We start from the raw sequence: 21,990 nt of genomic DNA, 5'->3' as shown, positions 1-21,990 counted from the left end.
GAACAGTCTTTTCAACAAATAATGCTGGGAAACCTGGAAATTCACATGCAACAGGATGAAGTTGGCCCCTTACCTTACACGGTATACAAAAGTTCATTAAAAATGGATTCAAGACCTAAATGTAAGAGCTAAAGTTATAAACTTAGAAGAAAACATAGAGGGAAAGCTTCCTGACATTGGATTTGGCATTCATTTCTCCAGCAGGACACCAAAAGCACCGGCAGCAATAGAAAAAACAGACACATTAGGACTTCATCAAAATTAAAAATGTGTGCATCAACTGACACTATTCATAGAGTGAAAAGGCAGCCTACAGAATGGGAGAACATGTTTTCAAATCATATATCTGATAAGGGATTAATACCCAGAATATATAAAGAACTCCTAAAATTCAACAACAAAAACCAAATTGGGTATGTACACCCAATTACTGGGCAAAGGATTTGAATAGACATTTCTCCAGAGAAGATGTATGAATGGCCAATAACCACAGGAAAGATGCTCAGCATCACAAATAGTTAGGGAAATGCAAATCAACTTCACAATGAGATACTTCACACCCAATAAAATGGCTTATCATAAAAACAGAAAACAAGCATTGACGAGCATATAGATAAACTGGAACCTTTGTGCATTGTTGGTGGAAACATAACATGCTGTGACTGCTGTGGAAAATGGTATGGCAGTTCTTTAAAGAATTAAGCATAGAATTACCATACGATCCCATGATTTTGCTTCTGGGTTTATACACAAAAGAAAGCAGAGGCTTGACTATATATATGTACAGCAGTGTTCACAGCAGCATTAATCATAATAGACAAAATATGGAAACAACTCAAATGGCCATCAGTGAATAAATTAATAAACAAAATGCAGTGTATACAAACAATGGAATATTGTCCAATCTTTAAAAACTAATGAAATTCTGATCCCATGGATAAATCTGGAAAGATATGCTCAGTGAAATAAGCCAGGCACAAGAGGATAAATAATGTGTGATTCCACTTACATGAGACAGAAAGTAAATGGTAGCGGCCAGGGGCTATGAGAAGTAGGGAGTCAGTAGTTACCGTTTTTGAGTACAGAGTTTGAATTTGGGATGATGAAACATTCTAGTGGATAGTGCTTATGTACAACAGTGCGAAGATACTTAATGCCTCTGAATTGTACACTTAAGAATGGTTAAAATGGTAAATTTTATGTTTATCACAATCAAAAACTGCAACCCCCCATTTTTCTTGAGTTGATTATTCTTTGTAGTATGCTTTTGTACATATGTATAGAATATGTACACATGCATGTACTGTGTATGTATATATGTATGTAAGGTGTTGGAGAAGACTCTTGAGAGTCACTTGGGCTGAAAGGAGATCCGACCTGTCCATCCTAAAGGAAATCAGTCCTGAATATTCATTGGAAGCACTGATGCTGAAGCTCCAATACTCTGGCCGCCTGATGGGAAGAGCTGACTCATTGGAAAAGACCCTGATGCTGGGAAAGATTGAGGGCAGGAGGAGAAGGGGATGACAGAGGATGAGATGGTTGGATGGCATCACCGACTCGATGGACATGAGTGTGAGTAAGCTCCAGGAGTTGGTGATGGGCAGGGAGGCCTGGCATGCTGCAGTCCATGGGGTCACAAAGAGTCAGACACGACTGAGCGACTGAACTGATATGTATACGGGCGCCTCTCATGCCTGATGTTGCATCTTGTTGGCCCACGCTTGCACCCCACTTGTTGCCAGAGCACTCAGCTATGTGCAGATGTAAGCTGGCAGCAGCTGTCCTGCATGGCATGTGGATATCTTCCCTTTGTCTCAGTGTTTCTCTGCTGCCTGTGCAGTTGCTTGGCCGTGCAGACAGGGCAGTCCTTGACCAGTGTGGGGCTGAAGCCAGTGAGTAAGTCCCTCCTTCTCTGACTCTCCAGCCCCCAATTCCTTGGCTCCTCCCAGGGCTCCTAGCAGAATCAAGCCCCCGTTGCTCACAGAGGTGACCAGCTTGGTAACACAACCTGGACAGGAGGACAACCTGTCTTCCTTCTTCCAACCTTATCCCATGGGGTTACTTCCCAAAACAAGCTTCCCGTGTGTGCCCTTGCCTTGGATTCCACTTTCCCTAGGAGCCCAGGGAAGACACAGGCTAATGACTTCCAAGTTTGGTGATTCTTCCTGTGCGGAGGCACTATCTCAGCCTCTCAAAAAAGGGGCAGTTTCTAGGTTGTGTGAAAAGGTAAAGACTAATGTAAAGAAAAACCATGGGCCCACCCAATTTAGCAAATAAAATTTTACTAATACTGTTGAGCCTCTTGTCTCTTCTCCCAGAGATAACCATTATCCTGAACTCTGTGTTTATCATTTCCCATGCAATTTTAACCTTTTATTATATTTCAGTTCAGTTCAGTCGCTCAGTTGTGTCCAGCTCTTTGCGACCCAGTGGACTGCGGCACACCAGGCCTCCCTGTCCATAACCAACTCCCGGAGCCTACTCAAACTCATGTCCATCACGTCGGTGATGCCATCCAACCATCTCATCCTCTGTCGTCCCCTTCTCCTCCCACCTTCAATCTTTGCCAGCATCAGGGCCTTTTCCAGTGAGTCAGCTCTTCACATCAGGTGGCCAAAGTATTGGAGTTTCAGCTTCAGCATCAGTCCTTCCAATGAATATGAAATTGGTGTATTTATAGGCCAAAACTGTCTACTTTCCCCCTCTCTCTGAAAGTAGTTTTCCTATGAAATCTTTTATAAGCTGAAATGGTATAAAGCAGAAAAGCAGTTCCTTGGGGCAATCTTGCTAACAGATGCACAAAATAAATAAAGGTAAAGCGCAGATGCTCACGGACCCAGCTGCAGGCTAGTGTGCTTGATGCTGAGAAGCTGAGGCTAGTTTCCGAGGACGGCGCTTGGTGGAGCCGCTCTCACCACGCGGGGGGCATGCTGCCTCCATGACAGCTGCTGCAAAGCAGATGCTGAATGTGATTTTCACCTTTTTCCATAAAAGGAAGACTCCTCCTTGGACTTCTTTCTGTTACGGAAAACAGGTACTAGTGCAGGTCTTTCGTAAAAGCAAAGTGGCATAAAACAAACTTCTAAAAACTGGCAGATGCCCGTATTGGCATTTCTTCTAGTTCAAGCTTAATACTCTGTATATGTGTATATACAATTTTTAAATTTTGCTCTATTTTCAGTTGACACGATTGTCTCTTTAGAAAGAAATCTACATAAAAACTCTACTAATAAGTGAGTTTGACCTTTTATACAGGCGTCCTGCAGTCCATGGGGTCACAAAGAGTCGGACATGATGGGGTGGCTGAACAACAACAATAAGTGAGTTTAAGAAGTTTGTGGGATACGGGGTCAATATATAAAATCAGCCACGTGTCTGTTTACCCGCAGTCAACATTTGGAAGTTGAAATTTAAAAACATTACAATAGCACCATGAAATACTTAGATCCAACAGAGTATATGCAGCATCCATATACTGAAAACTATAACACCAGTGAAGTACATAAGATGTTACATTTTTTAATTTTATATAAAAGGGATAATTATAATTAGATCAGTTTTTCTCAATGTTGTATCTATAAGATTAATCCATATTGAAATATATATTCCATTTCCCTTGCTATATATACTGTCCTAGTCTACAAATATAGCATTATTTATTTACTCATTCTTACGTTGGACATTTAGGTTATTTTTGAGATGTTGCTCTTGCAACAGTGATGTTGTGAATGTTCTGTATGTGTCCTGTGTACATCCTGGTGGAAGTAGGGGAGTCTTCTCAGGGTATGTAAACAGGCATGATGTTGCTGGCTCATCAGGTTGTACTTGTTCACAATCTTAGCAGAGACTGTCAAATAGTCTGTGAAGCTACAACTGTTTGCATTCATACCAGCCATGCAAAAGAGTTCCCATTGCTCTGTAGCATCACCGGTACTTTATTTTTTCAGAAATAAGCATTTTTGCCAGTCTGGTAGTTAACATTTTTATTCCTTTTAACATGCTTTTGCATAAACTGTAGATAAAAGCTTCTCAAATGTATTGCTTTGTGAAGGACCAGGTTTTCCCCCAGACTACCACAGATTTATAAAATGCAGTAAGAATATTATAGCAGTGCAGACTTGCTATAATGTTCCTAGACGCCCCATCTTAGATAGAACATTTAGGAATTTTCAGATGTAAGATTTTGAAATGAAGCTATCTTCATTTATCTTCTATTACATTTGTAGCTTCCCTTGTGAATACTTTGTCTCAAAAACAAGTGTTGAAAAGTGTCTTAGATCATTTAGTTAGGAATTTAGTTATCCTAACTATCAGGCATATTAAGAGATCACTGAACAGTCAGATCAGCTGTCATGTTCTTGGAGACCATCGGTTTACAGACTCTACAACTGACCTTGATTTGTGTATTCAGTAAGTGTTTATCGAGCGTTGTACCAGTCACGGTTAAAGGTTCTAGGGAGACAGTGGTGGACGCAATGAAGCTCCAGCTCCAACGGAACATTAGAAGAGGAAAATATTTCATGCAAACAAGTGAATCAGAAGTTCAGATAATACAAGTACAATGAAGAAAATAGGCTTCCTCAGTGGCTCGGTGTTACAGAATCTGCTTGCCAGTGCAGAAGATGTGGATTTGATTCCCTGAGTTGGAAAGATTCCCTGCAAGAGGAAATGGCAACCCACTCCAGTATTCTTGGCTTGGGAAATCCCATGGACAGAGGAGCCTGGCAGGCTACAGTGCCACAGGGTGGCAAAGTATCAGGCACGACTGAGTGACTGAACACACACATGAAGAAGAAGGAACAGTAGAGCAGGGCTTCCCTGGTGGCTCAGTGGTAAAGAATCCACCTGCCAATGCAGGGGATGTGGGTTCAATCCCTGACCCGGGAAGATTCCACAAGCCGCGGAGCAACTAAGCCCGTGCGCCACGATTACTGAGCCTGTTGTGCTGTCGAGCCCCGGAGCCGCAACCGCTGAGGCCACGTGCACTTTAGAGCCTGTGATCCACAAGGAGAGAAGCCGTCAAAATGAGAAGTCCATGCATCACAGCTGTAGAGTAGCCCCCACTGGCTGCAACCAGAGAAAAGCCTACCTAGCAGTGAAGACCCAGCACTGCCAAAAATAAACAAAATTACTTTAAAAAAGCAAAGACAGAGGAGGGCTAGAGAATGGCTTGATGGGTGACAGTGTTTAACTAGAGTGGTCAGGGAAAGCCTGTCTGGAGGAGTGACACTTGAAGTCACTGAATAATAGAACTGCTTTTACTAGTTTGGGTGTACAAAGGGCTTTTTCTCTAATCCATTTTAATAGTGAGTTGCCAGCCACGGTGGCCATTACCACCAATATTTTAATATGTATCTGCTACAAACAAGGGCATTCTAAGAAAACAAAACAAAAACAAAATTCAGGAAATTGACGTTGACACATTACATCATTATAATCCTTGGACCCCATTCAAGTTTGGCCATGGTTCCAGTAATGTCCTTTATAACAACAAAAATCCAGTCCCTTATCACTCAGTGTGAACTTCCAGGTGTTCAAGCTGGTTTTAGAAAAGGCAGAGGAACCAGAGATCAAATTGCCAACATCTGCTGGATCATCGAAAAAGCAAGAGAGTTCCAGAAAAACATCTATTTCTGCTTTATTGACTATGCCAAAGCCTTTGACTGTGTGGATCACAAGAAACTGTGGAAAATTCTGAAAGAGATGGGAATACCAGACCACCTGACCTGCCTCTTGAGAAACCTATATGCAGGTCAGGAAGCAACAGTTAGAACTGGACATGCAACAACAGACTGGTTCCAAATAGGAAAAGGAGTATGTCAAGGCTGTATATTGTCACCCTGCTTATTTAACTTCTATACAGAGTACATCATGAGAAACGCTGGGCTGGAAGAAGCACAAGCTGGAATCAAGATTGCCGGGAGAAATATCAATTACCTCAGATATGCAGATGACACCACCCTTATGGCAGAAGGTGAAGAGGAACTAAAAAGCCTCTTGATGAAAGTGAAAGAGGAGAGTGAAAAAGTTGGCTTAAAGCTCAACATGCAGAAAACGAAGATCATGGCATCTGGTCCCATCACTTCATGGGAAATAGATGGGGAAACACTGGAAACAGTGTCAGACTTTATTTTGGGGGGCTCCAAATTCACTGTAGATGGTGACTGCAGCCATGAAATTAAAAGACACTCCTTGGAAGGAAAGTTATGACCAACCTAGATAGCATATTCAAAAGCAGAGACATTACTTTGCCAACAAAGTTTCGTCTAGTCAAGTCTATGGTTTTTCTAGTGGTCATGTATGGATGGGAGAGTTGGACTGTGAAGAAAGCTGAGTGCCAAAGAATTGATGTTTTTGAATTGTGGTGTTGGAGAAGACTCTTGAGAGTCCCTTGGACTGCAAGAAGATCCAACCGGTCCATTCTGAAGGAGACCAGTCCTGGGTATTCATTGGAAGGACTGATGCTAAAGCTGAAACTCCAGTACTTTGGCCACCTCATGTGAAGAGTTGACTCATTGGAAAAGACCCTGATGCTGGGAGGGATTGGGGGCAGGAGGAGAAGGGGACGCCAGAGGATGAGATGGCTGGATGGCATCACCGACTCGATGGACGTGAGTTTGAGTGAACTCCTGAAGTTGGTGATGGACGGGGAGGCCTGGCGTGCTGCATTCATGGGGTCACAAAGAGTTGGACACGACTGAGCGACTGAACTGAACTGAACTATGATTCAACGTATTAGGTTGTCAGGTGTCTTATTTCGTCTCTTTCAGCCTGAAACAGTTCCTAGTCCTCCCTGCCTTTCAGGATGCTCACACTCTTGGAGACTGCAGGCTGAACCTGAACTTCCTGATGTCTCCTGCTTCGTGGGCAGGGAGAGCAAGAAGGAGGAAGTGAGGTTCCGGGTGGCCACCCCAGAGAGGGCCTTTGCAGGTTTCCTTGTGCAGTTGCACTGGTGGACAATACTGCCCTTGACAGCTGCAGCCTAAGCACTGGGAACAGAGCAACTGAAACTGTTTTCCTTGTTCCTGGGGAAATTCTCATGGTTTTTAGGGAAAGAACTCATGTTTGTGGTTTTCCTCAACTTCTGATGTTTTAGATCAAACTTGTTGGGAACGTCCCTGGTGGTCCAGTGGCTAAGACACTGTGCTCCAATGTAGGGGGTGTGGGTCAGGAAACTAGACCCCATATGTCACAACTAAGAACCCAGTATAGCATAAATAAGCAAATAAATGTTTTTAGGGGAAAAAAACTGTTTGAGCCCAAGTACCTGGATGCATTTGCAAACCTGAAGTGTTTTTGCAGGCCATTTTGAGTCTTAGATTGGATAACTGCCCTGTAATCGGACTGCTTCTTCAAAGTGCCCATGAAAACAGTAGCTCAGTGGAGTGGCCAGAGGACTGTTAACAGGAGACAGAATTCTCTGCTTCTCCACTTGTCCTGTCTCCCTACTTTTGTTCCACCTGTTCTTTCCTCCAGGAGGCCTTAAAATCTGCTACTCTGTCTTCCCTGCTCTCTTTAGTAAACAACTAAACAAACTTTAGGCTGAAAAAAAGAAAAAAGACAAAAGCCATGGGTGCTGCTGGGGGGCTGTCAACAGCTGGGACCTCATTAGAAGTTCTCATAGTTACGGTTTTGACGACTGTCCGTCTCTAATAGATATTCCCCAGAAAAACCAGATGAAGTGTTTCTGTTTATTGAAGGGCTGCAGGGCTTGAGTCTCAGGAATTGAGTGCAGTCAGTACCTTTGTAACTTGCAGATTGTGTGAGTGAGTGTATGAGTGAGTGTGTGTGTGCGCACATGTGTGTATGTGTCTGAGCTTAACTGTTAGTGTGACCAGGTGGTGGCTGTGGTGGTGGGTCTCACTCCCCTCCTGAAGTGGCGGTCTGCATTTTCTCGACGTTTAGGGTGAGCAGTTCCCCCTCAGCTGCTGGAAAATGACTTCTGCATCGTGCACACATCTTCCGTAAAGCGTCATCACAGAATTCTTTCCACCTTAGCCATGGGGAAAAAAGGCGAAACTAATAACCTTGCCTCTGGCATCGGTGAACCTGTAGCCACTGGACTCTGGATGGGTGGAATTTTCTATCTCAGATTTACAGAAAGAGAATGTGAAATTCTCTTGCCTTAGGACTCCAAAGATAATTTCACTGCTGAATGGATTGAAACGTCACTTCTGTGCTTCCCTGATAGCTCAGTTGGTGAAGAATCCTCCTGTAATGCAGGAGACCCTGGTTCAATTCCTGGGTCGGAAAGATCTGCTGGAGAAAGGGATAGGCTACTCACCCCAGTATTCTTGAGCTTCCCTTGTGGCTCAGCTGGTAAACAATCTGCCTGCAATGCAGGAGACCTGAGTTTGAACCCTGAGTTGGAAAGATCTCCTGGAGAAGGGAAAGGCTAGCCACTCTGGTATTCTGGCCTGGAGAATTCCATGGACTGTATAGTTGCAAAGAGTCGGACACAACTGAGTAACTTTCACTTTCCAACTTAATGTACAGAAATGATGGATGCCTCAGGATTTTTTGGTTCAAAGCAGACGGGTGCAGCACAATCATTTTCATATTTTGTTCCTCAGTGAATGAACCCAGCGATGAACCTTCTCTGCCTTGGGCAGGGGACCAAAGAGTAGAGCAGCCCTAATTCTGGAAAGATTGAGAAATGCGCATCTCGCAGCCATCCTTATCTGTCACTCCCTGAAGCCTATTTTCCTATCTGACCTTCCCATTTTCCCCTTCCGTGATTTTAGTGCACCCAAGGCCCAGCTGCAGAGTAACCTTGAGTTCCCAGGAAACTGTGTGGTTATGTGTTATCCTTAACATATTTCGGGTGCAAGCTATCTGTAGTCATTTCTGCTGCTCACTTATTGCATGGGTGATTTCTGCTTATAAAGGCAGCTCTGATCTCTATTTTATGGAAAACGTACATAACAGGAAAAGCCTGGGTTTTTAGGCCAAATTATTTGTTTTCCTTATAACTGTTGTACTGCCAGAGATGAATAATATGTGACCTCTGAAGAAGTAGAGAGGTCAGTGATGCTGTGGATTCTATGGGGTCCCCGCGATCTTCTAGGGAATAAATGTGCAACTGGCACCTGTTTAACAGGATGGTGTTACTTTTATATCATTAGGGAATTCAGAAACCTATAAAAGGGAATTATTTCTACAACTTCCCTGGTGGTCCAGTGGTTAAGCATCTGCCTGCCAAAAAATAAGATCCCACAGGCTGCGGGGTAATCAAGCCCGCTCAGCACAAGGACTGACCATGTGCGCTCTGGAGCCCATATGCCACAACTGCTGAGCCTGGGGACCCTAGAGCCCCTGTTCCACAACAAGAGAAGCCCACCTGCCACAGCTAGAGAGTAACCCGCCCTCTGCGACCAGAGAAAGCTCGAACCCAGCGATGAAGAGCCCACACGCCTCAGTGAGGGCCCAGCGCAGCTCCAGGGAATTATTTCTAAAACAATTTAAGGAGGGGAAAAAAAAGAATTTGGTTTCTGAATGGATTCTGTTTGTCCCGAGTGCTTTCAGTCCGTGTCCATAGATGAAGCCCTCGCCTCCTGTCTCCATTCTTCTAAAGCCCTTTTGTGCTGTTCCCGGGATGTTAGGGACAGCTCAGGAATCCACGTGCTGATGTCTTGGACACAGTGAGGGGCGGAGCTACCAGCTAAGGGCGCTGACCTTTTTCCTCAAATAGGAAATAGCAAAAGTTTTGCCTCTACATTAATTGTTCATATTTTCTGCTCACCTCGGACCTTAAAGTCACACAGTTCATAAGCTGTGTTTATGCCACATTAAGGGGGAAATGCATGTGAAAGAGAGGGAAAAAAACCAGCAAAACTTAGAAAAAGTCTCATCAACTCCTGCATGGCTTCATTTTTGAATAATTCTTCATCAGTTCACACATATTGGGATTTAAAAGAGAAAGATACGTATAACTCACTGCTGTTGTCTGCATGTTACATTCAGTTATGATGTATTTCTGGAATGATTTTAATAATTGTTTTGAAAGGAAATAGGAAGAAGGATGTGATTATCAAGTAGCTAATTATCTACACACCTTTTTAGGAGGTATATTTAAAACAAAAGAATACATAAAGTTCAGAAATAAAGGATAGGAATTGAGTTCTGTGCAATATACAGTTGACTCTTGAACAACACAAGATTTGAACTGCACAGGCCCTCTTATATGCAGATTTTTTCCCAGTAAACTACAGTGCTATACAGTCTGCATGGTTGGTTTAATTCATAGGTGTGGAACCATGGATACGAAGGGCCCCTGCAAAGTTATATGCAGACTTTCAACTGGGCAGGGTGGTGACCCTAACCCTTTGCTGTTCAGCAGTCGACTGTATGACCAACAGGAAGCTACACCAGCTGTATTAATATCAGACGAAACAGACTTTAAGACAGAAGACATTCCTAGAGAAAGAGAGAGGCTACTAATAATAAAAGATGTAGTTCACGAGGAAGACAAAACAATTCTAAACTTGTTTTTTGTTTTTATTGTTTAGTCGCTAAATTGTATCTGATGACCCTATGGACTCTAGGCCGCCAGGCTCCTCTGTCCATGGGATTTTTCAGGCAAGAATACTGGAGCAGTTTGCCATTTCCTTCTCCAAGGGATCTTCCTCACTCAGGGATCAAATCTTAGTCTCCTACATTGGCAGACAGATTCGTTAACATATCTGTAAAAATGTATGAAGCCAAAGTGAGCAAATTACAAGGAAAAATAAATCCGCCTAAGAGTGGGAGATCTGAACAAACCTATTGGTAATCAGTAGTTCAAACAGACACCCCCTCTAAAAGAAATCAGTATATAGAACTTATAAGAACACAAGCTTAACATACTGAACATATTTATGGTACGGCAGGCACCCAACAGCTACAGAAAGACATTTCAAGCACGCATGGCAGATTTATGAAAATGGATGAAATATTGTAACAAAAGCAAGCCTCAAAAATATTGAAGGGTTGATATCTCTATGGATAAAAACCTCTGATCATAGTGAAAATAAATGAGATGTTAAAAAGATAACAAGCAAAATCTCCCACCTATTTGGAATTTTAAGAAATATCTAAACAATTCATGAGACAAGGAAGAAATCATAATGGAAATTAAACTAAATACTTAGAATCAAATAATAATGAAAGTAATATATATTCAAACTTGTGGGAATAGCTAAAAAATAATATTTAGAAATATATATTCCTTAAATGTTTCTATTAAAAAGGAGGAAATTGAAAAATTACAGACTCAGCATCCAACTTAAGGCAATAGAAAAAGGAAAAACTCAAAGAACAAAGAGTAGAAATTAATGAAATAGAGAGTAAATATACATAGAATCAATAATGTCAAACAGGTGATTCCCCGAAGAGAAAGTGGTGTGTGTCTCTACTTATTTGGGTCTTTAATTTCTTTCAACTATGTTGAATAGTTTTCAATGTACTGAGTGAAGGATAATCATTTCAACCATGGGAGCTGGAACCAAGGGATAGCCATATGGGGAAAGAAAAAAGTGAACTCTGACTCTTGTCTCACATAAAAAATTAACTTGAAGTGGATCCTAGACCTAAATGTAAAAACTAAGCTAGAAAACATAGGAGAAAATCCTAGTGACCTTGGGTATGGCAGAGATTTCTAAATTTCTAAGTTTGACACAAAAAGCACAAAGTAGTTTTTTAAAGTCAACACAAGGACATGTGAATTCACATTCACATGAGTGAATTCCAGGAGTTGGTGATGGACAGGGAGGCCTGGCATGCTGCGATTCATGGGGTGGCAAAGAGTCGGACACGACTGAGCAACTGAACTGAACTGAAAACTAGTAACAACCCAGTTGCCTGTCAGCAGGTACATGCATAAATATCCTTACAGTGGAATTCTACTTGATAATAAAAAGGATCATAAAAGAGAACCCAGTAATATGACTCTCAAAATGATTATGCTCAGGGAAAAAACCCAGGACCCCCCCTCCCCGGCCAAAAGCACATTTATATGAAATACTAAAAAAATATGATCTGATCTAGAGTGGCAGAAAATAGACGGTGGTTACTGGTGGGAGTGGGATGGGCATCTCATACACTTTAGTTTTATGGAGAGTACAGAGTTAAAAATGAAAGGTGAAATCATAAAATTTTAAGACCATCTGGGAGAACATCATTGTGATCTCAGAGTATACAAGGATTTCTCAAGACACAATACAAAAGGAAGAAAACTGATAAATTTAGTAAGGTTCAAATTTAAAACTTGTATATCTCAAAAAAAAAATTGGGAAAAAGTACTTATGGCACCTATAATTAACAAAGAATTAGTACCCCAATAGAACTCCCATTCCTCAATTAAAAGAGACAACCCAATAGAAGAATGGACAAAAGATATGAGCACACATATCATGGATTCTGCAGGCAAGAATACTGGAGTGGGTTGCCGTGCCCTCTTCCAGGGAATCTTCCCAACCCAGGAACCTAACTGCTTCTCTTTTGTCTCCTGCATTGGCAGGCAGGTTCTTTACCACTAGCGCCACCTGGGAAGCTATATCATGTTAAGAGGAACCCCAGAAGACCCATAAACATGAAAAGAGGTTCAACGTCTTTATTTTTCAAAGAAATGTGAATTATAACCAAAATTAGAGCTGATTTCGTATTCCTTACTTTGCATTGGTAAAAATTTAAAGGTCTATATCAAATGTTGGCATAGATATGAAGCAACCAGAGCACACTTTCACTCTTAGACAGTAAATTGGTACAAACACTTTGGAAAACTATTTGGTATCATCTACTAAAGTAAAAGATATGTCAGTGTTGAGGCCCAGGACGCTTGCTTAAAAGACGCTTGCTCCTTGGAAAGAAAGCTCTGACAAACCTAGACAGTGTATTAAAAAGCAAAGTCGCGACTTTGCCGACAAAGGTCCATATAGTCAAAGCTATGGTTTTTCCAGGAGTCATGTACAAATGTGAGAGTTGGACCATAAAGAAGGCTGAGAACGAAAGAATTGATGCTTTCGAATTGTGGTGCTGGAGAAGACTCCTGCGAATCCCTTGGACAGCAAGGAGATCAAACTAGTCAATCCTAAAGGAAATCAATCTTGAATATTAACTGGAAGGACTGATGCTGAAGCTGAAGCTCTAGTACTTTGGCTACCTGATATGAAGAGCTGACTCACTGGAAAAGACCCTGATGCTGGGAAAGATTGAGGGCGGGAGGAGAAGGGGGCAACAGAGGATGAGATGGTTGGATGGCATCACTGACTCAATGGACATGAGTTTGAGCAGACTCTAGGAGATAGTGACGGACAGGGAAGCCTGGCGTGCTGCAGTCCATGAGGTCTCAGAGAGTGGTGTATAACTTAGTGACTGAACAACAAAGGCCCAGTAATTCCACTTATAGTGTGTACACCAGAGAAACCCATGCATATGGGTACCAAGAATGTTCATAACAGCATTGTAGTGGCAAAAACTGAAGGCAGTCCAGATTCCCGCAGCATTAGAGGAATTGTGGTATAGCTGTACAACGGAATATTATACAGTCCTGAAGAGGGTGGCTCACAGTTACAGCCACAAGGAAGAACCTTAGGGAAAAAGGCAAGTTATAGAAGAATACATGCAACATGATTCAGCCTTTAGGGGAGCTTATAAATGTTGTAAAACTATAAAGAAAAACAAAGATAAGCTTGAAATTCCAGAAAATAATTACTTTGAAGCTAAAAAGGAATAGGATGGAGGTAAAAACTCTGGCATGCTGAGGACTTCAAATTGGTAGTGATGTTCTTGTTCTATCATTGGGCATGTTTTTATCATTTTATACCTTACATTCATTTTAAAATACTTTACATATAATATGAACTCTACATAATATAATCTTCAATAAAGTTATTTTTAAAATAAGTGCAAACTGCAGAATTTAGCATATGACTAACGGGACACCTGTTCTTGTGCACCTGTAAGAAAAGAATGCTTCTTTGGGGAAAAAAACATATTATAATGAATTCTACTCCACTACTTATGTTTAATGATTTAAATTTCCTCTTGGTAAAGGTTTTCCTTCTCCCCCCAACCCTTATTCTCTCTGCTGTGCTGCCCCTCACTTTGTAGGAGAGATTTGAAGCGCTTTTCACCATCTATGATGACCAAGTTACATTTCAGTTGTTCAAAAGCTTTAGAAGAGTCCGAATAAATTTCAGCAAGCCTGAGGCAGCAGCACGGGCTCGAATAGAACTCCACGAGACAGACTTCAACGGAAGGAAGCTGAAGCTGTATTTCGCACAGGTACTTACTTCATTGTGCAGAGGGCAGAGTGGGCTGAACTTGTTTTCCTCCATCCAACGATACTGTCAGTTCTCCGTCTTCTCTATCATCGTATCAGAGGTCTTTGAAATGAAGAATCCCAATCAGCAAATCATGTAAACATATTTTTCCATTGTTTTACAGATACATAAACATATACACTTGTTAAGCATATTTGCCCTCCTGACTTTGTTTTGCTTAGCCTAACAGAGGGCTTCATTTTTTTCTGGCAGCTTTTCTCAACTGGGGTTGAGAGGATTAAGCCCTAACACCTTAAGGTCACTTTTCTCCTGTCGTCTAGAATGGACATCCTTGGAAGATGTGAGAAAAGCAGTCTCTGCACTCATTTCCGTGGGCTGTGATTCCTAAGAGGCGCCCTATTGAAACTGGCTCCCAGCCCAAGGGGTGAGCAGGGAGCAGACAGCATGTACAGAAAGGCTGTCCTGGACTTTGGAATTGCAGAGGATCCTGCAAGTTAATGAGAATTGGCCATCCTTATTATTCGAATCCTCCATTGATAGGACTCTGACAAACCAATCACTTCTTGGAAGAATTAGTGAAATAAAAGCATTAGATAAGCTGTTAGGTGTACTGTTTTATTTTTCACAAAGCATTTTTTTCCCCTTGGTCTAGCTTTCAAAATTAAAAAAAAAAAATTAAGATGGGGTTTGCTGTCTGACATTACAAATGAAACCTATGTTTGGACACGTCTTGGTGGAGTCGATGGTGACGGTATAACCTAATCTCTTCTAAAACTGGAATTCAGTGCTTAGTACGATTCATTGTCCATTCATCTACACATTGCTTTTTCTTTCTGTTTGACGACTATTTATTGGGCACCTAATGCTCTGTGCCATGCACTAAGTGTTCAGTGGTGAACCAGACAGACTCTGACCCAGCCTCTGGAAGATGTAGCCTGTCAAAGAGAAATTTTACATTGTCTCCAAAGAGGTGTTATAGTTAATGGGAAGATGAAAGTGAAAAACATAGCCTGGCCATAAACTGTGAGCATCTCCCCCGCCGCAGGTACAGATGTCCGGCGAAACGCAAGACAAGTCGTATTTACAGCCGCCCCAGCCTGCCAAGCAGTTCCTCATCTCCCCTCCCGCGTCGCCTCCGGTGGGGTGGAAGCAGGGCGGGGACGCAACGCCTGTTATAAATTATGACCTACTCTGTGCTGTTTCCAAACTGGGACCAGGTAACCAACTTCTCTCTCGCCTGTTTTTTTCTCCAAACTTTTGCTTTAAAGCCCTCATTCAGCTAGCTTTCCGTGTTCTAGCCAACTAGTGGCAACATGATCAGCGTGGAAGTTAGTCACACAAACCTGGGTTCAGATTCTAGCCTCTGCTAACTTTGTGATCTTGAGCAGGTTATTTGGCTTCCATTTTCTGAGCCTCTGTTTTCTCATCTAAAATAGCGATCATAGGAGCTACCCTTCAACATGGTTATAAGGACTAAGGGCTTTCCCAGGTGGCACAGTGGTAAAGAATCTGCCTGTCGATGCAGGAGACACAGAGATGCAGGTTCAATCCCCGAATCGGGAAGATCCTCTGGAGAAAGAAATGGCAACCCGCTACAGTATTCTTGCCTGGGAAATCCCATGGACAGAGGGGCTTGGTGGGCTACAGTCCACAAAGTCACAGAGCTGGACACGACTCAGCAAGACTGAGTGCACGCACGCGCCCACACACACACACACACACACACACAAGAACTAAGTGATATATACGTAATAGTAAATCTAACTGCAGTTTTTACTGCTCCTAATTCTAGTACATGACAGATCATTAGAGAATATTAGTTGCCATCGAAATAGCAGACAGACAACTTCTACACTGAATAGTTTATCAAGGTATTGGTGGTGATACCATATCATCCCTTCAGATTCTTCTCTTGTATTTCTTTTCCACTCTTCTTTTCCTTCTGTTTAATTTCTCTCTCTCATCCCTCCAAAATAATATAATAAATCAGTGCCATTGTTGGTTCATAGTAGTCATCCACCTAAAATAATGTTGTGTCTTCTTTAATATTAGGGGATACAAAAGGCATTTGAGGGGAAGTTGTTTATAGACATGACAGCTGTATCTTGGATCCCTGAGGTGCTCTAAGAGATTGCCGATGCTGCCTGAAACCTTACAAGTGTCTCCCAAGGGGAACCCAGAAACCATTACAAAGTTAAGCAGGAACACGTGCGTTGTTCATAGACCAGTAATTCGCACTTGCATTTTAACTCCCAAGACCTCAGTACTCCTCACTACTAATTTCTCAAAATGCCAGAATTTTTTAAGAACCTTAAAAAGCATCAATTCTCTAATGGCTAAACAAGGTAAAGTACTATGACATAGGATTTAGATTGAAAAGCCAGTAATCAGCAATGAAAACATGAGTAGAACAAGAAGTTTCAAGGTTCAGAACCCTTTCTTTGCTATTTACCTCCGCAGGAGAGAAATATGAACTTCACGCAGGAACCGAGTCCACACCGAGCGTGGTGGTTCACGTCTGTGAAAGTGAAACTGAAGAGGAAGAAGAAACAAAAAACCCCAAACAGAAAATCACCCAGACACGGCGCCCAGAACCTCCGACCGCAGCGCTAAGCGAGCCCCGGGCCTTCGACTGTGCGCTTTGAGGCTTTGGTGGTGTGGTGCGGAGCCGCTGCCCACCTGGCCAGGGATGGCAGGGACATGCCCACCCATGACCGTGACCACTGCTCAGCCAAGGGGAGGCCAGGGGGCGCGGAGCACCCACACTGGGGACAGTAGAACATGGAGTAGCAGTTTTAACTGATTGGTTAAAAGCACAATTTTTAACTGATGTTCTGAACAGCATGTTATTTTAAAGGATTAGCCCCTACCACATGGCAACTCTTGACCCTTTTAAACAGCAAGTTTGGAGAATGGCTTCCTCCAGAAACATTGATTTCCCTGATTCTGGATAGCATGGGGTACCCCAAAGTGAAAACGGTAGTCACCCAGGGCAGTTCCATTTTTGAGAACTTAAAAATAGTCTTAATAATAATAAAAAGTATTACAGTCTTAATAATCTAGTTGAGTATGTTTGTAATGGTCTATTGGCTCCAAACAAATCTTTTGGTCAAAGATTAATAGCTATTCAATATACATGGAAATTTTTGCCCAGAAAGAGACCTGGCATAGAGAATAATTCACAGAAAATCATTTTTTTTCTCAAGTGGTTTTTTTTTTTCTTTAGCTTTGGGGAAGAAATGCCCAGTTCCCTTCGACTGTCAGAATCAAGATGCCGAAATCTACGAGCACACTGTTCTCATCACAGAGTGATACATAATAGACCCCAGTTCCTGATAACGCCCCCCGGGCAAAGAGCTGCTGCTTTGGAAGCGAGACGCACCACCTGTGAGCTTGATGACTGTGACCCTGCTGACTGGGATCTCAGGCGGCTGCCACGCTCTCCCATTTGTGACACGTCCCGGCCTGTAGCTCGGGCCGTCTTCAACCACCAGTTGAGTGGCCATTATTCATATTTGTGTGTCATCATTCATAGACTTTAAATCAGAAAAAGTACTGATAAGATTTTCTGAAGACTGTTTTTAAATTGTCCATTTAAACATTCTTCTGTTTGCTTTGACGTAGAAGTCGCACACATTGTTTTTCTGTGAATTAGGGAAAGATGGGGCAGATAGGGATAATTCACTGGTCAGAGTTCCTTTTGGGTGAAATTTGTTTGCCGTGGCTTCCAGTTGGCATTTTCCCTTAAAACACAGTTGTTTCCTACTTGTGTTTGAGGGTGTATCATTGAACAGACATCTTCTTAACCCTTTTGTGGTCTGTGTGAGCTTCGAAGTCCTTCTTGTAGAAAAGTGTCGTGACTAAGAATGCTTTGCTTCAGGTCAGGTGGCCGTACTGGTTCTCTGCTCCCCCAAGGTTTTCTTTGTAAGGCAAGTGTCCGGGGCTCCTTGCTGTGTCTGTGCAAGGACTTGTGAGTTTGGACTAATAAACCAGTGTGGCCGCCACGACAACGAAAGAAAAATGCAGAAATTCAGATCATGCTATCGATACATTTTTGGTAACGTGTTTCTGTGGTCTAGATGTTCTTATTGTGGTAGAATTTATTTCTAAGGACTTAAACTTTATTGCAAAAAAAAAAAAGTTTCCTATATTTTCCTTACCTTCAAATATGCTGAGATGATCAACTCTTCTGTTTGTATATATCCACCACTTACGGTAAGCCTCGATGTAAATTCAGTTGAAATTTGTGATTCTGTAAGCTGTTTATTAAACTTATTAAATTTATTATTTGGCAGTTTAACTGGCAGCCACTTAATAAATTTACTTTGCAGTTCTAAATTCAGCCAGTTTTTAATCTTATCTGGGTGCACTAACTTATCATTGCAGAACAAACTCTGTAAGTCAGGAAATGTATGTATTTTCAATGTTTGGAAATTTTTGAGTTTTCTTTTAGATAATATTTATTCACTGTAATTTTCTAAGTGATCAAAAGTCATGATGTTTTATTATTTGGCTTGGCTTTCATGCTGTACCTTCCAATTAAAGAATATTCTATCCCTAACTTAAAACTGTCTTTTATAGTCCAACAATGCAAATTTAAGTGTTAGTTGCTCAGTTGTATCTAACTCTTTGTGACCCCATGGACTATAGCACACGAGGCTCCTCTGACCATGGAATTCTCCAGGCAAGAATACTGGAGTGGATTGCCATTTCCTTCTCCAGGGCCTCTTCCTAACCCAGGGATCGAACCCAGATCTCTTGCATTGCAGGCAGATTCTTTACCGCGTGAGCCACCAGGGAAGCCCGGCCAACAATGCGAATTACCTGAATATTTCTTTTTCTCTTTATTTTTTTCAATGTTGAATAAATTAAAGAAAAACTTAAACCAAAATTAAGTATATATTAAATAACGTGTTTTTATTTTAATATATGTAAAACTTTTCTGAGAACTTCCCTGGTGGTCCAGTGGTTAAGACTCCAAGCTTCCACTGCAACTTTTCTGAATGGAAAACATTAATATTTTTGTTCTTTCTAGTATAGTGTTTCCACAACATGAGCTCTAAAAGAAAAACTACTAAACCCATTAACTTTTTAAAATTTTTGACTGTACCCCACAGCTTTGAGAGAATCTTATTTCCTTGACCAGGGATTGAACCCAAGCCCTTGGCAATGAATGCACCAAGTCCTAACCACTGGACCTCCAGGCAATTCCTACCCGTCAACATTTTAATATTGTGAAATCAACCAGAATCTCCCCAGGTATTATGATCTCTGATCTTTTTTGACTATTCTGTATCCAGTTCATGTATCCATCTTGTGAGAGACGAGTCTCATTAATCTTTTATTTAAGTACCTTTTAATAAGTTCATGTACATGAACTCAGTTTCTTCTTTGAAACTGAGTCATCACTTAGATTTAACTGTAAGTATAATAGCCATGGTTTCTTTAGACACCATAATCTCGAATCAGGTTAGGCAATTATGAGGGAAGAAGATGATGCTTTTTGTTAGGAAAAACATTTGTAGAAGATAAGAAAATTATAATACAATAAAAATAGTTGACAGAACTTGCAATGCATGGGCTCTTGTGGTCTAGGTTCTTTCACTTTACCCCCCTGACGAAACCAGAAGTGAATCTGTTATATTTAGAAGTGTACGCCTCTGAGCATCTACTGGTTTAGGTGCTAAGAGGCAGAAATGGTAAAAACAGTTCCCTTGCCTTGGAGAGCTGAAAATCAGGTGAAAGCAAACTAGTCCTTTCACATTCTGCTTCTCCAAAATGTTGTACACTAAAGCCTATCGGTAATTAAGAGCCAAATAAAAGCTACTGGGAACTTTTAAGTTCAACGTAAAGGGTATTTTTTGTAATTGAAATATAGTTGATTTTACAGTGTTGTGTTAGTTTCTGCTGCAGAGCAAAGTGATTCAGTTACACATACAGATACATATCCTTGTTTGTATTCTTTTCCATTACGGTTTATCACAGGGTATTGACTATAGCGCCCTGTGCTGTACAACTGGACTTTATTGTTTGTAGCATAAAAGTTTAAATCAACATTTTGGTTTATGGGATATTCAAATCAAAGAGATGCCAGGAGATAGCGTCAGTCTAGCTCTTTCATTCTTCTAGAATATGATTGTTTTTCCCATTCCCATTAATCCCATCTTTTTAAAATGTTGTGATATACAGTGGAAATATTTGATTTCTCAGAATCTCAATTACAGAGCTGAGGGCAGCTTTGGAAATCATATCGTCGAATCCTCGTGTTGCTTAGATGAGAAAGCAGGCGATGTGACTTGGTATGAAGCCCACAGAAGGCAGCCCAGGTTCTCGAATTGGCAGTCCCAATGTCCAGGCTGTGGCTTTTCTCTACTTTTTCTTGAACTGACTTCTTAAAGACACTCAGAGGCCACGATAACCAGTCATAAGAAACAAAAGTGGAAAAAATTCCTTTTCCCCAGTGAGATACAATGAATAAGAAAACTCTTATCTGACAAAGTCAGTGACTTAGTAATTTCAATGAATGAATTTCATGTTCCATGTTTTGTGTTTTTGTTGTCCTTGTACCATTGGGTTTGGAATCTACTTAATGTTATTTTGGTAGCCAGGAATTGTGGTGACATTTTATGTAGGCTTTCCTAGATTTTCATAATAATCGGATTACAATATAAATAGGCATACTTGAAACATGACTGTAATGAAGCAGAATGAGACCTAATATGATTTGGAAAGGGCTTGCTGTGGAAGGGAATGCTCACTCAGTGTTTGTGAGATGCAATTCTGTCAATGATTGAAGGCTGACCTGTGCTTCGTGTTTTTATACAGACTTGTTTACAGTCCATGGCTTTTTTTTAGAAGGGAAAATCTAAAATATAATTAAGCATTGGAAACAACAAAATTCTTTGGTGCCTCAGGCTCACTGTCTGGTGGATATCTCTGTTTTCTCCAGAGTTATGTACTTCATACCTCTCCTGCAGGTGAGATCAGTCAGTCTTTCCCTTCTTGGCTCACCTGCATTTTTATCTTCCTGTTGGAAAGGAATTTCTTACAATAAGTATGCTAATATAAAGAAACTAAAGACTTAGAGACGTAGTTGCCTTCTAGCTTAAGAAGTAAGTCCGTGTTGTAGAACTGTGTCTTTTAAAAGGTTCAACAGATTTAAAGAATAAGATTTATGAACCTTGTCCAACAATTTGATAAATACATGTTTTTTAAACTTCCATTGGAGTGGGGTCAGTCAGAGCACCTTCATTGGAATGCCATTGTTTTTTAACCGTGAATCAGGGGGAAATTGTAATAATTTGTAGAGTGTCATTATTAATGACTATACAAGCAACTAAGCAACTGAAATTTCCAATTCCTAGATTCACTGATCAAAAAATTATAAAAATGGTCAAATTAGAACTTTCCAGCTAGGGTTAAAAAGAGCTAATCTTGGGCTAGGTCAAAGTATCCCTGTCCATTTAAACAAAAATTTGAAGGCCTTTTGCTAAATCAGTCATGTGGTCTCTCCTGTAAACCTACATTTCCTTTGGAAACAAAACTGTGTTCTGCAGGCTCTTGGAACTCCTGCGTGGCTTTGACTGACTGTCCATTCTTGTCATAAGGGAAGACGTATCTATGCACCTAATCTGTGGTTTTCTGTGTTGTTTTCTATTCAGTCCCCAGTCTTCCTAACTCAGATTGGGGACTGAGGAGAGATAAAGGTGGCTAGTCCTGCTGGTGT

At 41.3% G+C, this 21,990-nt stretch overlaps 1 protein-coding gene across 4 annotated transcripts in view; it reads left to right on the top strand.

The window, feature by feature from the left end:
* The window catches only part of LOC102403333 (calcipressin-3), a 101,592-nt gene that overhangs the window by 13,030 nt on the left and 66,572 nt on the right, over positions 1–21,990 (top strand). For 2 of the 4 annotated variants that reach the window (XM_006077978.4, XM_006077979.4), the window contains exons 3-5: positions 14,092–14,265; positions 15,310–15,481; positions 16,725–18,833. The exons of 1 other annotated variant lie outside the window; for it this stretch is intronic. In XM_006077978.4, the coding sequence (XP_006078040.2) occupies positions 14,092–14,265; positions 15,310–15,481; positions 16,725–16,909 (531 nt within the window). In that variant the 3' untranslated portion in view covers positions 16,910–18,833. Of the gene's footprint in view, positions 1–14,091; positions 14,266–15,309; positions 15,482–16,724; positions 18,834–21,990 lie in introns of those variants that run through there. One more of the 4 variants, XM_044938113.2, reaches the window with a different exon arrangement.

Source organism: Bubalus bubalis, chromosome 2 (assembly GCF_019923935.1).
Source record: "Bubalus bubalis isolate 160015118507 breed Murrah chromosome 2, NDDB_SH_1, whole genome shotgun sequence".
Classification (NCBI taxonomy): Eukaryota; Metazoa; Chordata; class Mammalia; order Artiodactyla; family Bovidae; genus Bubalus; species Bubalus bubalis.
Note: the sequence above shows the minus strand (reverse complement) of the source record. Positions and strands in the feature narration are given on the sequence as shown.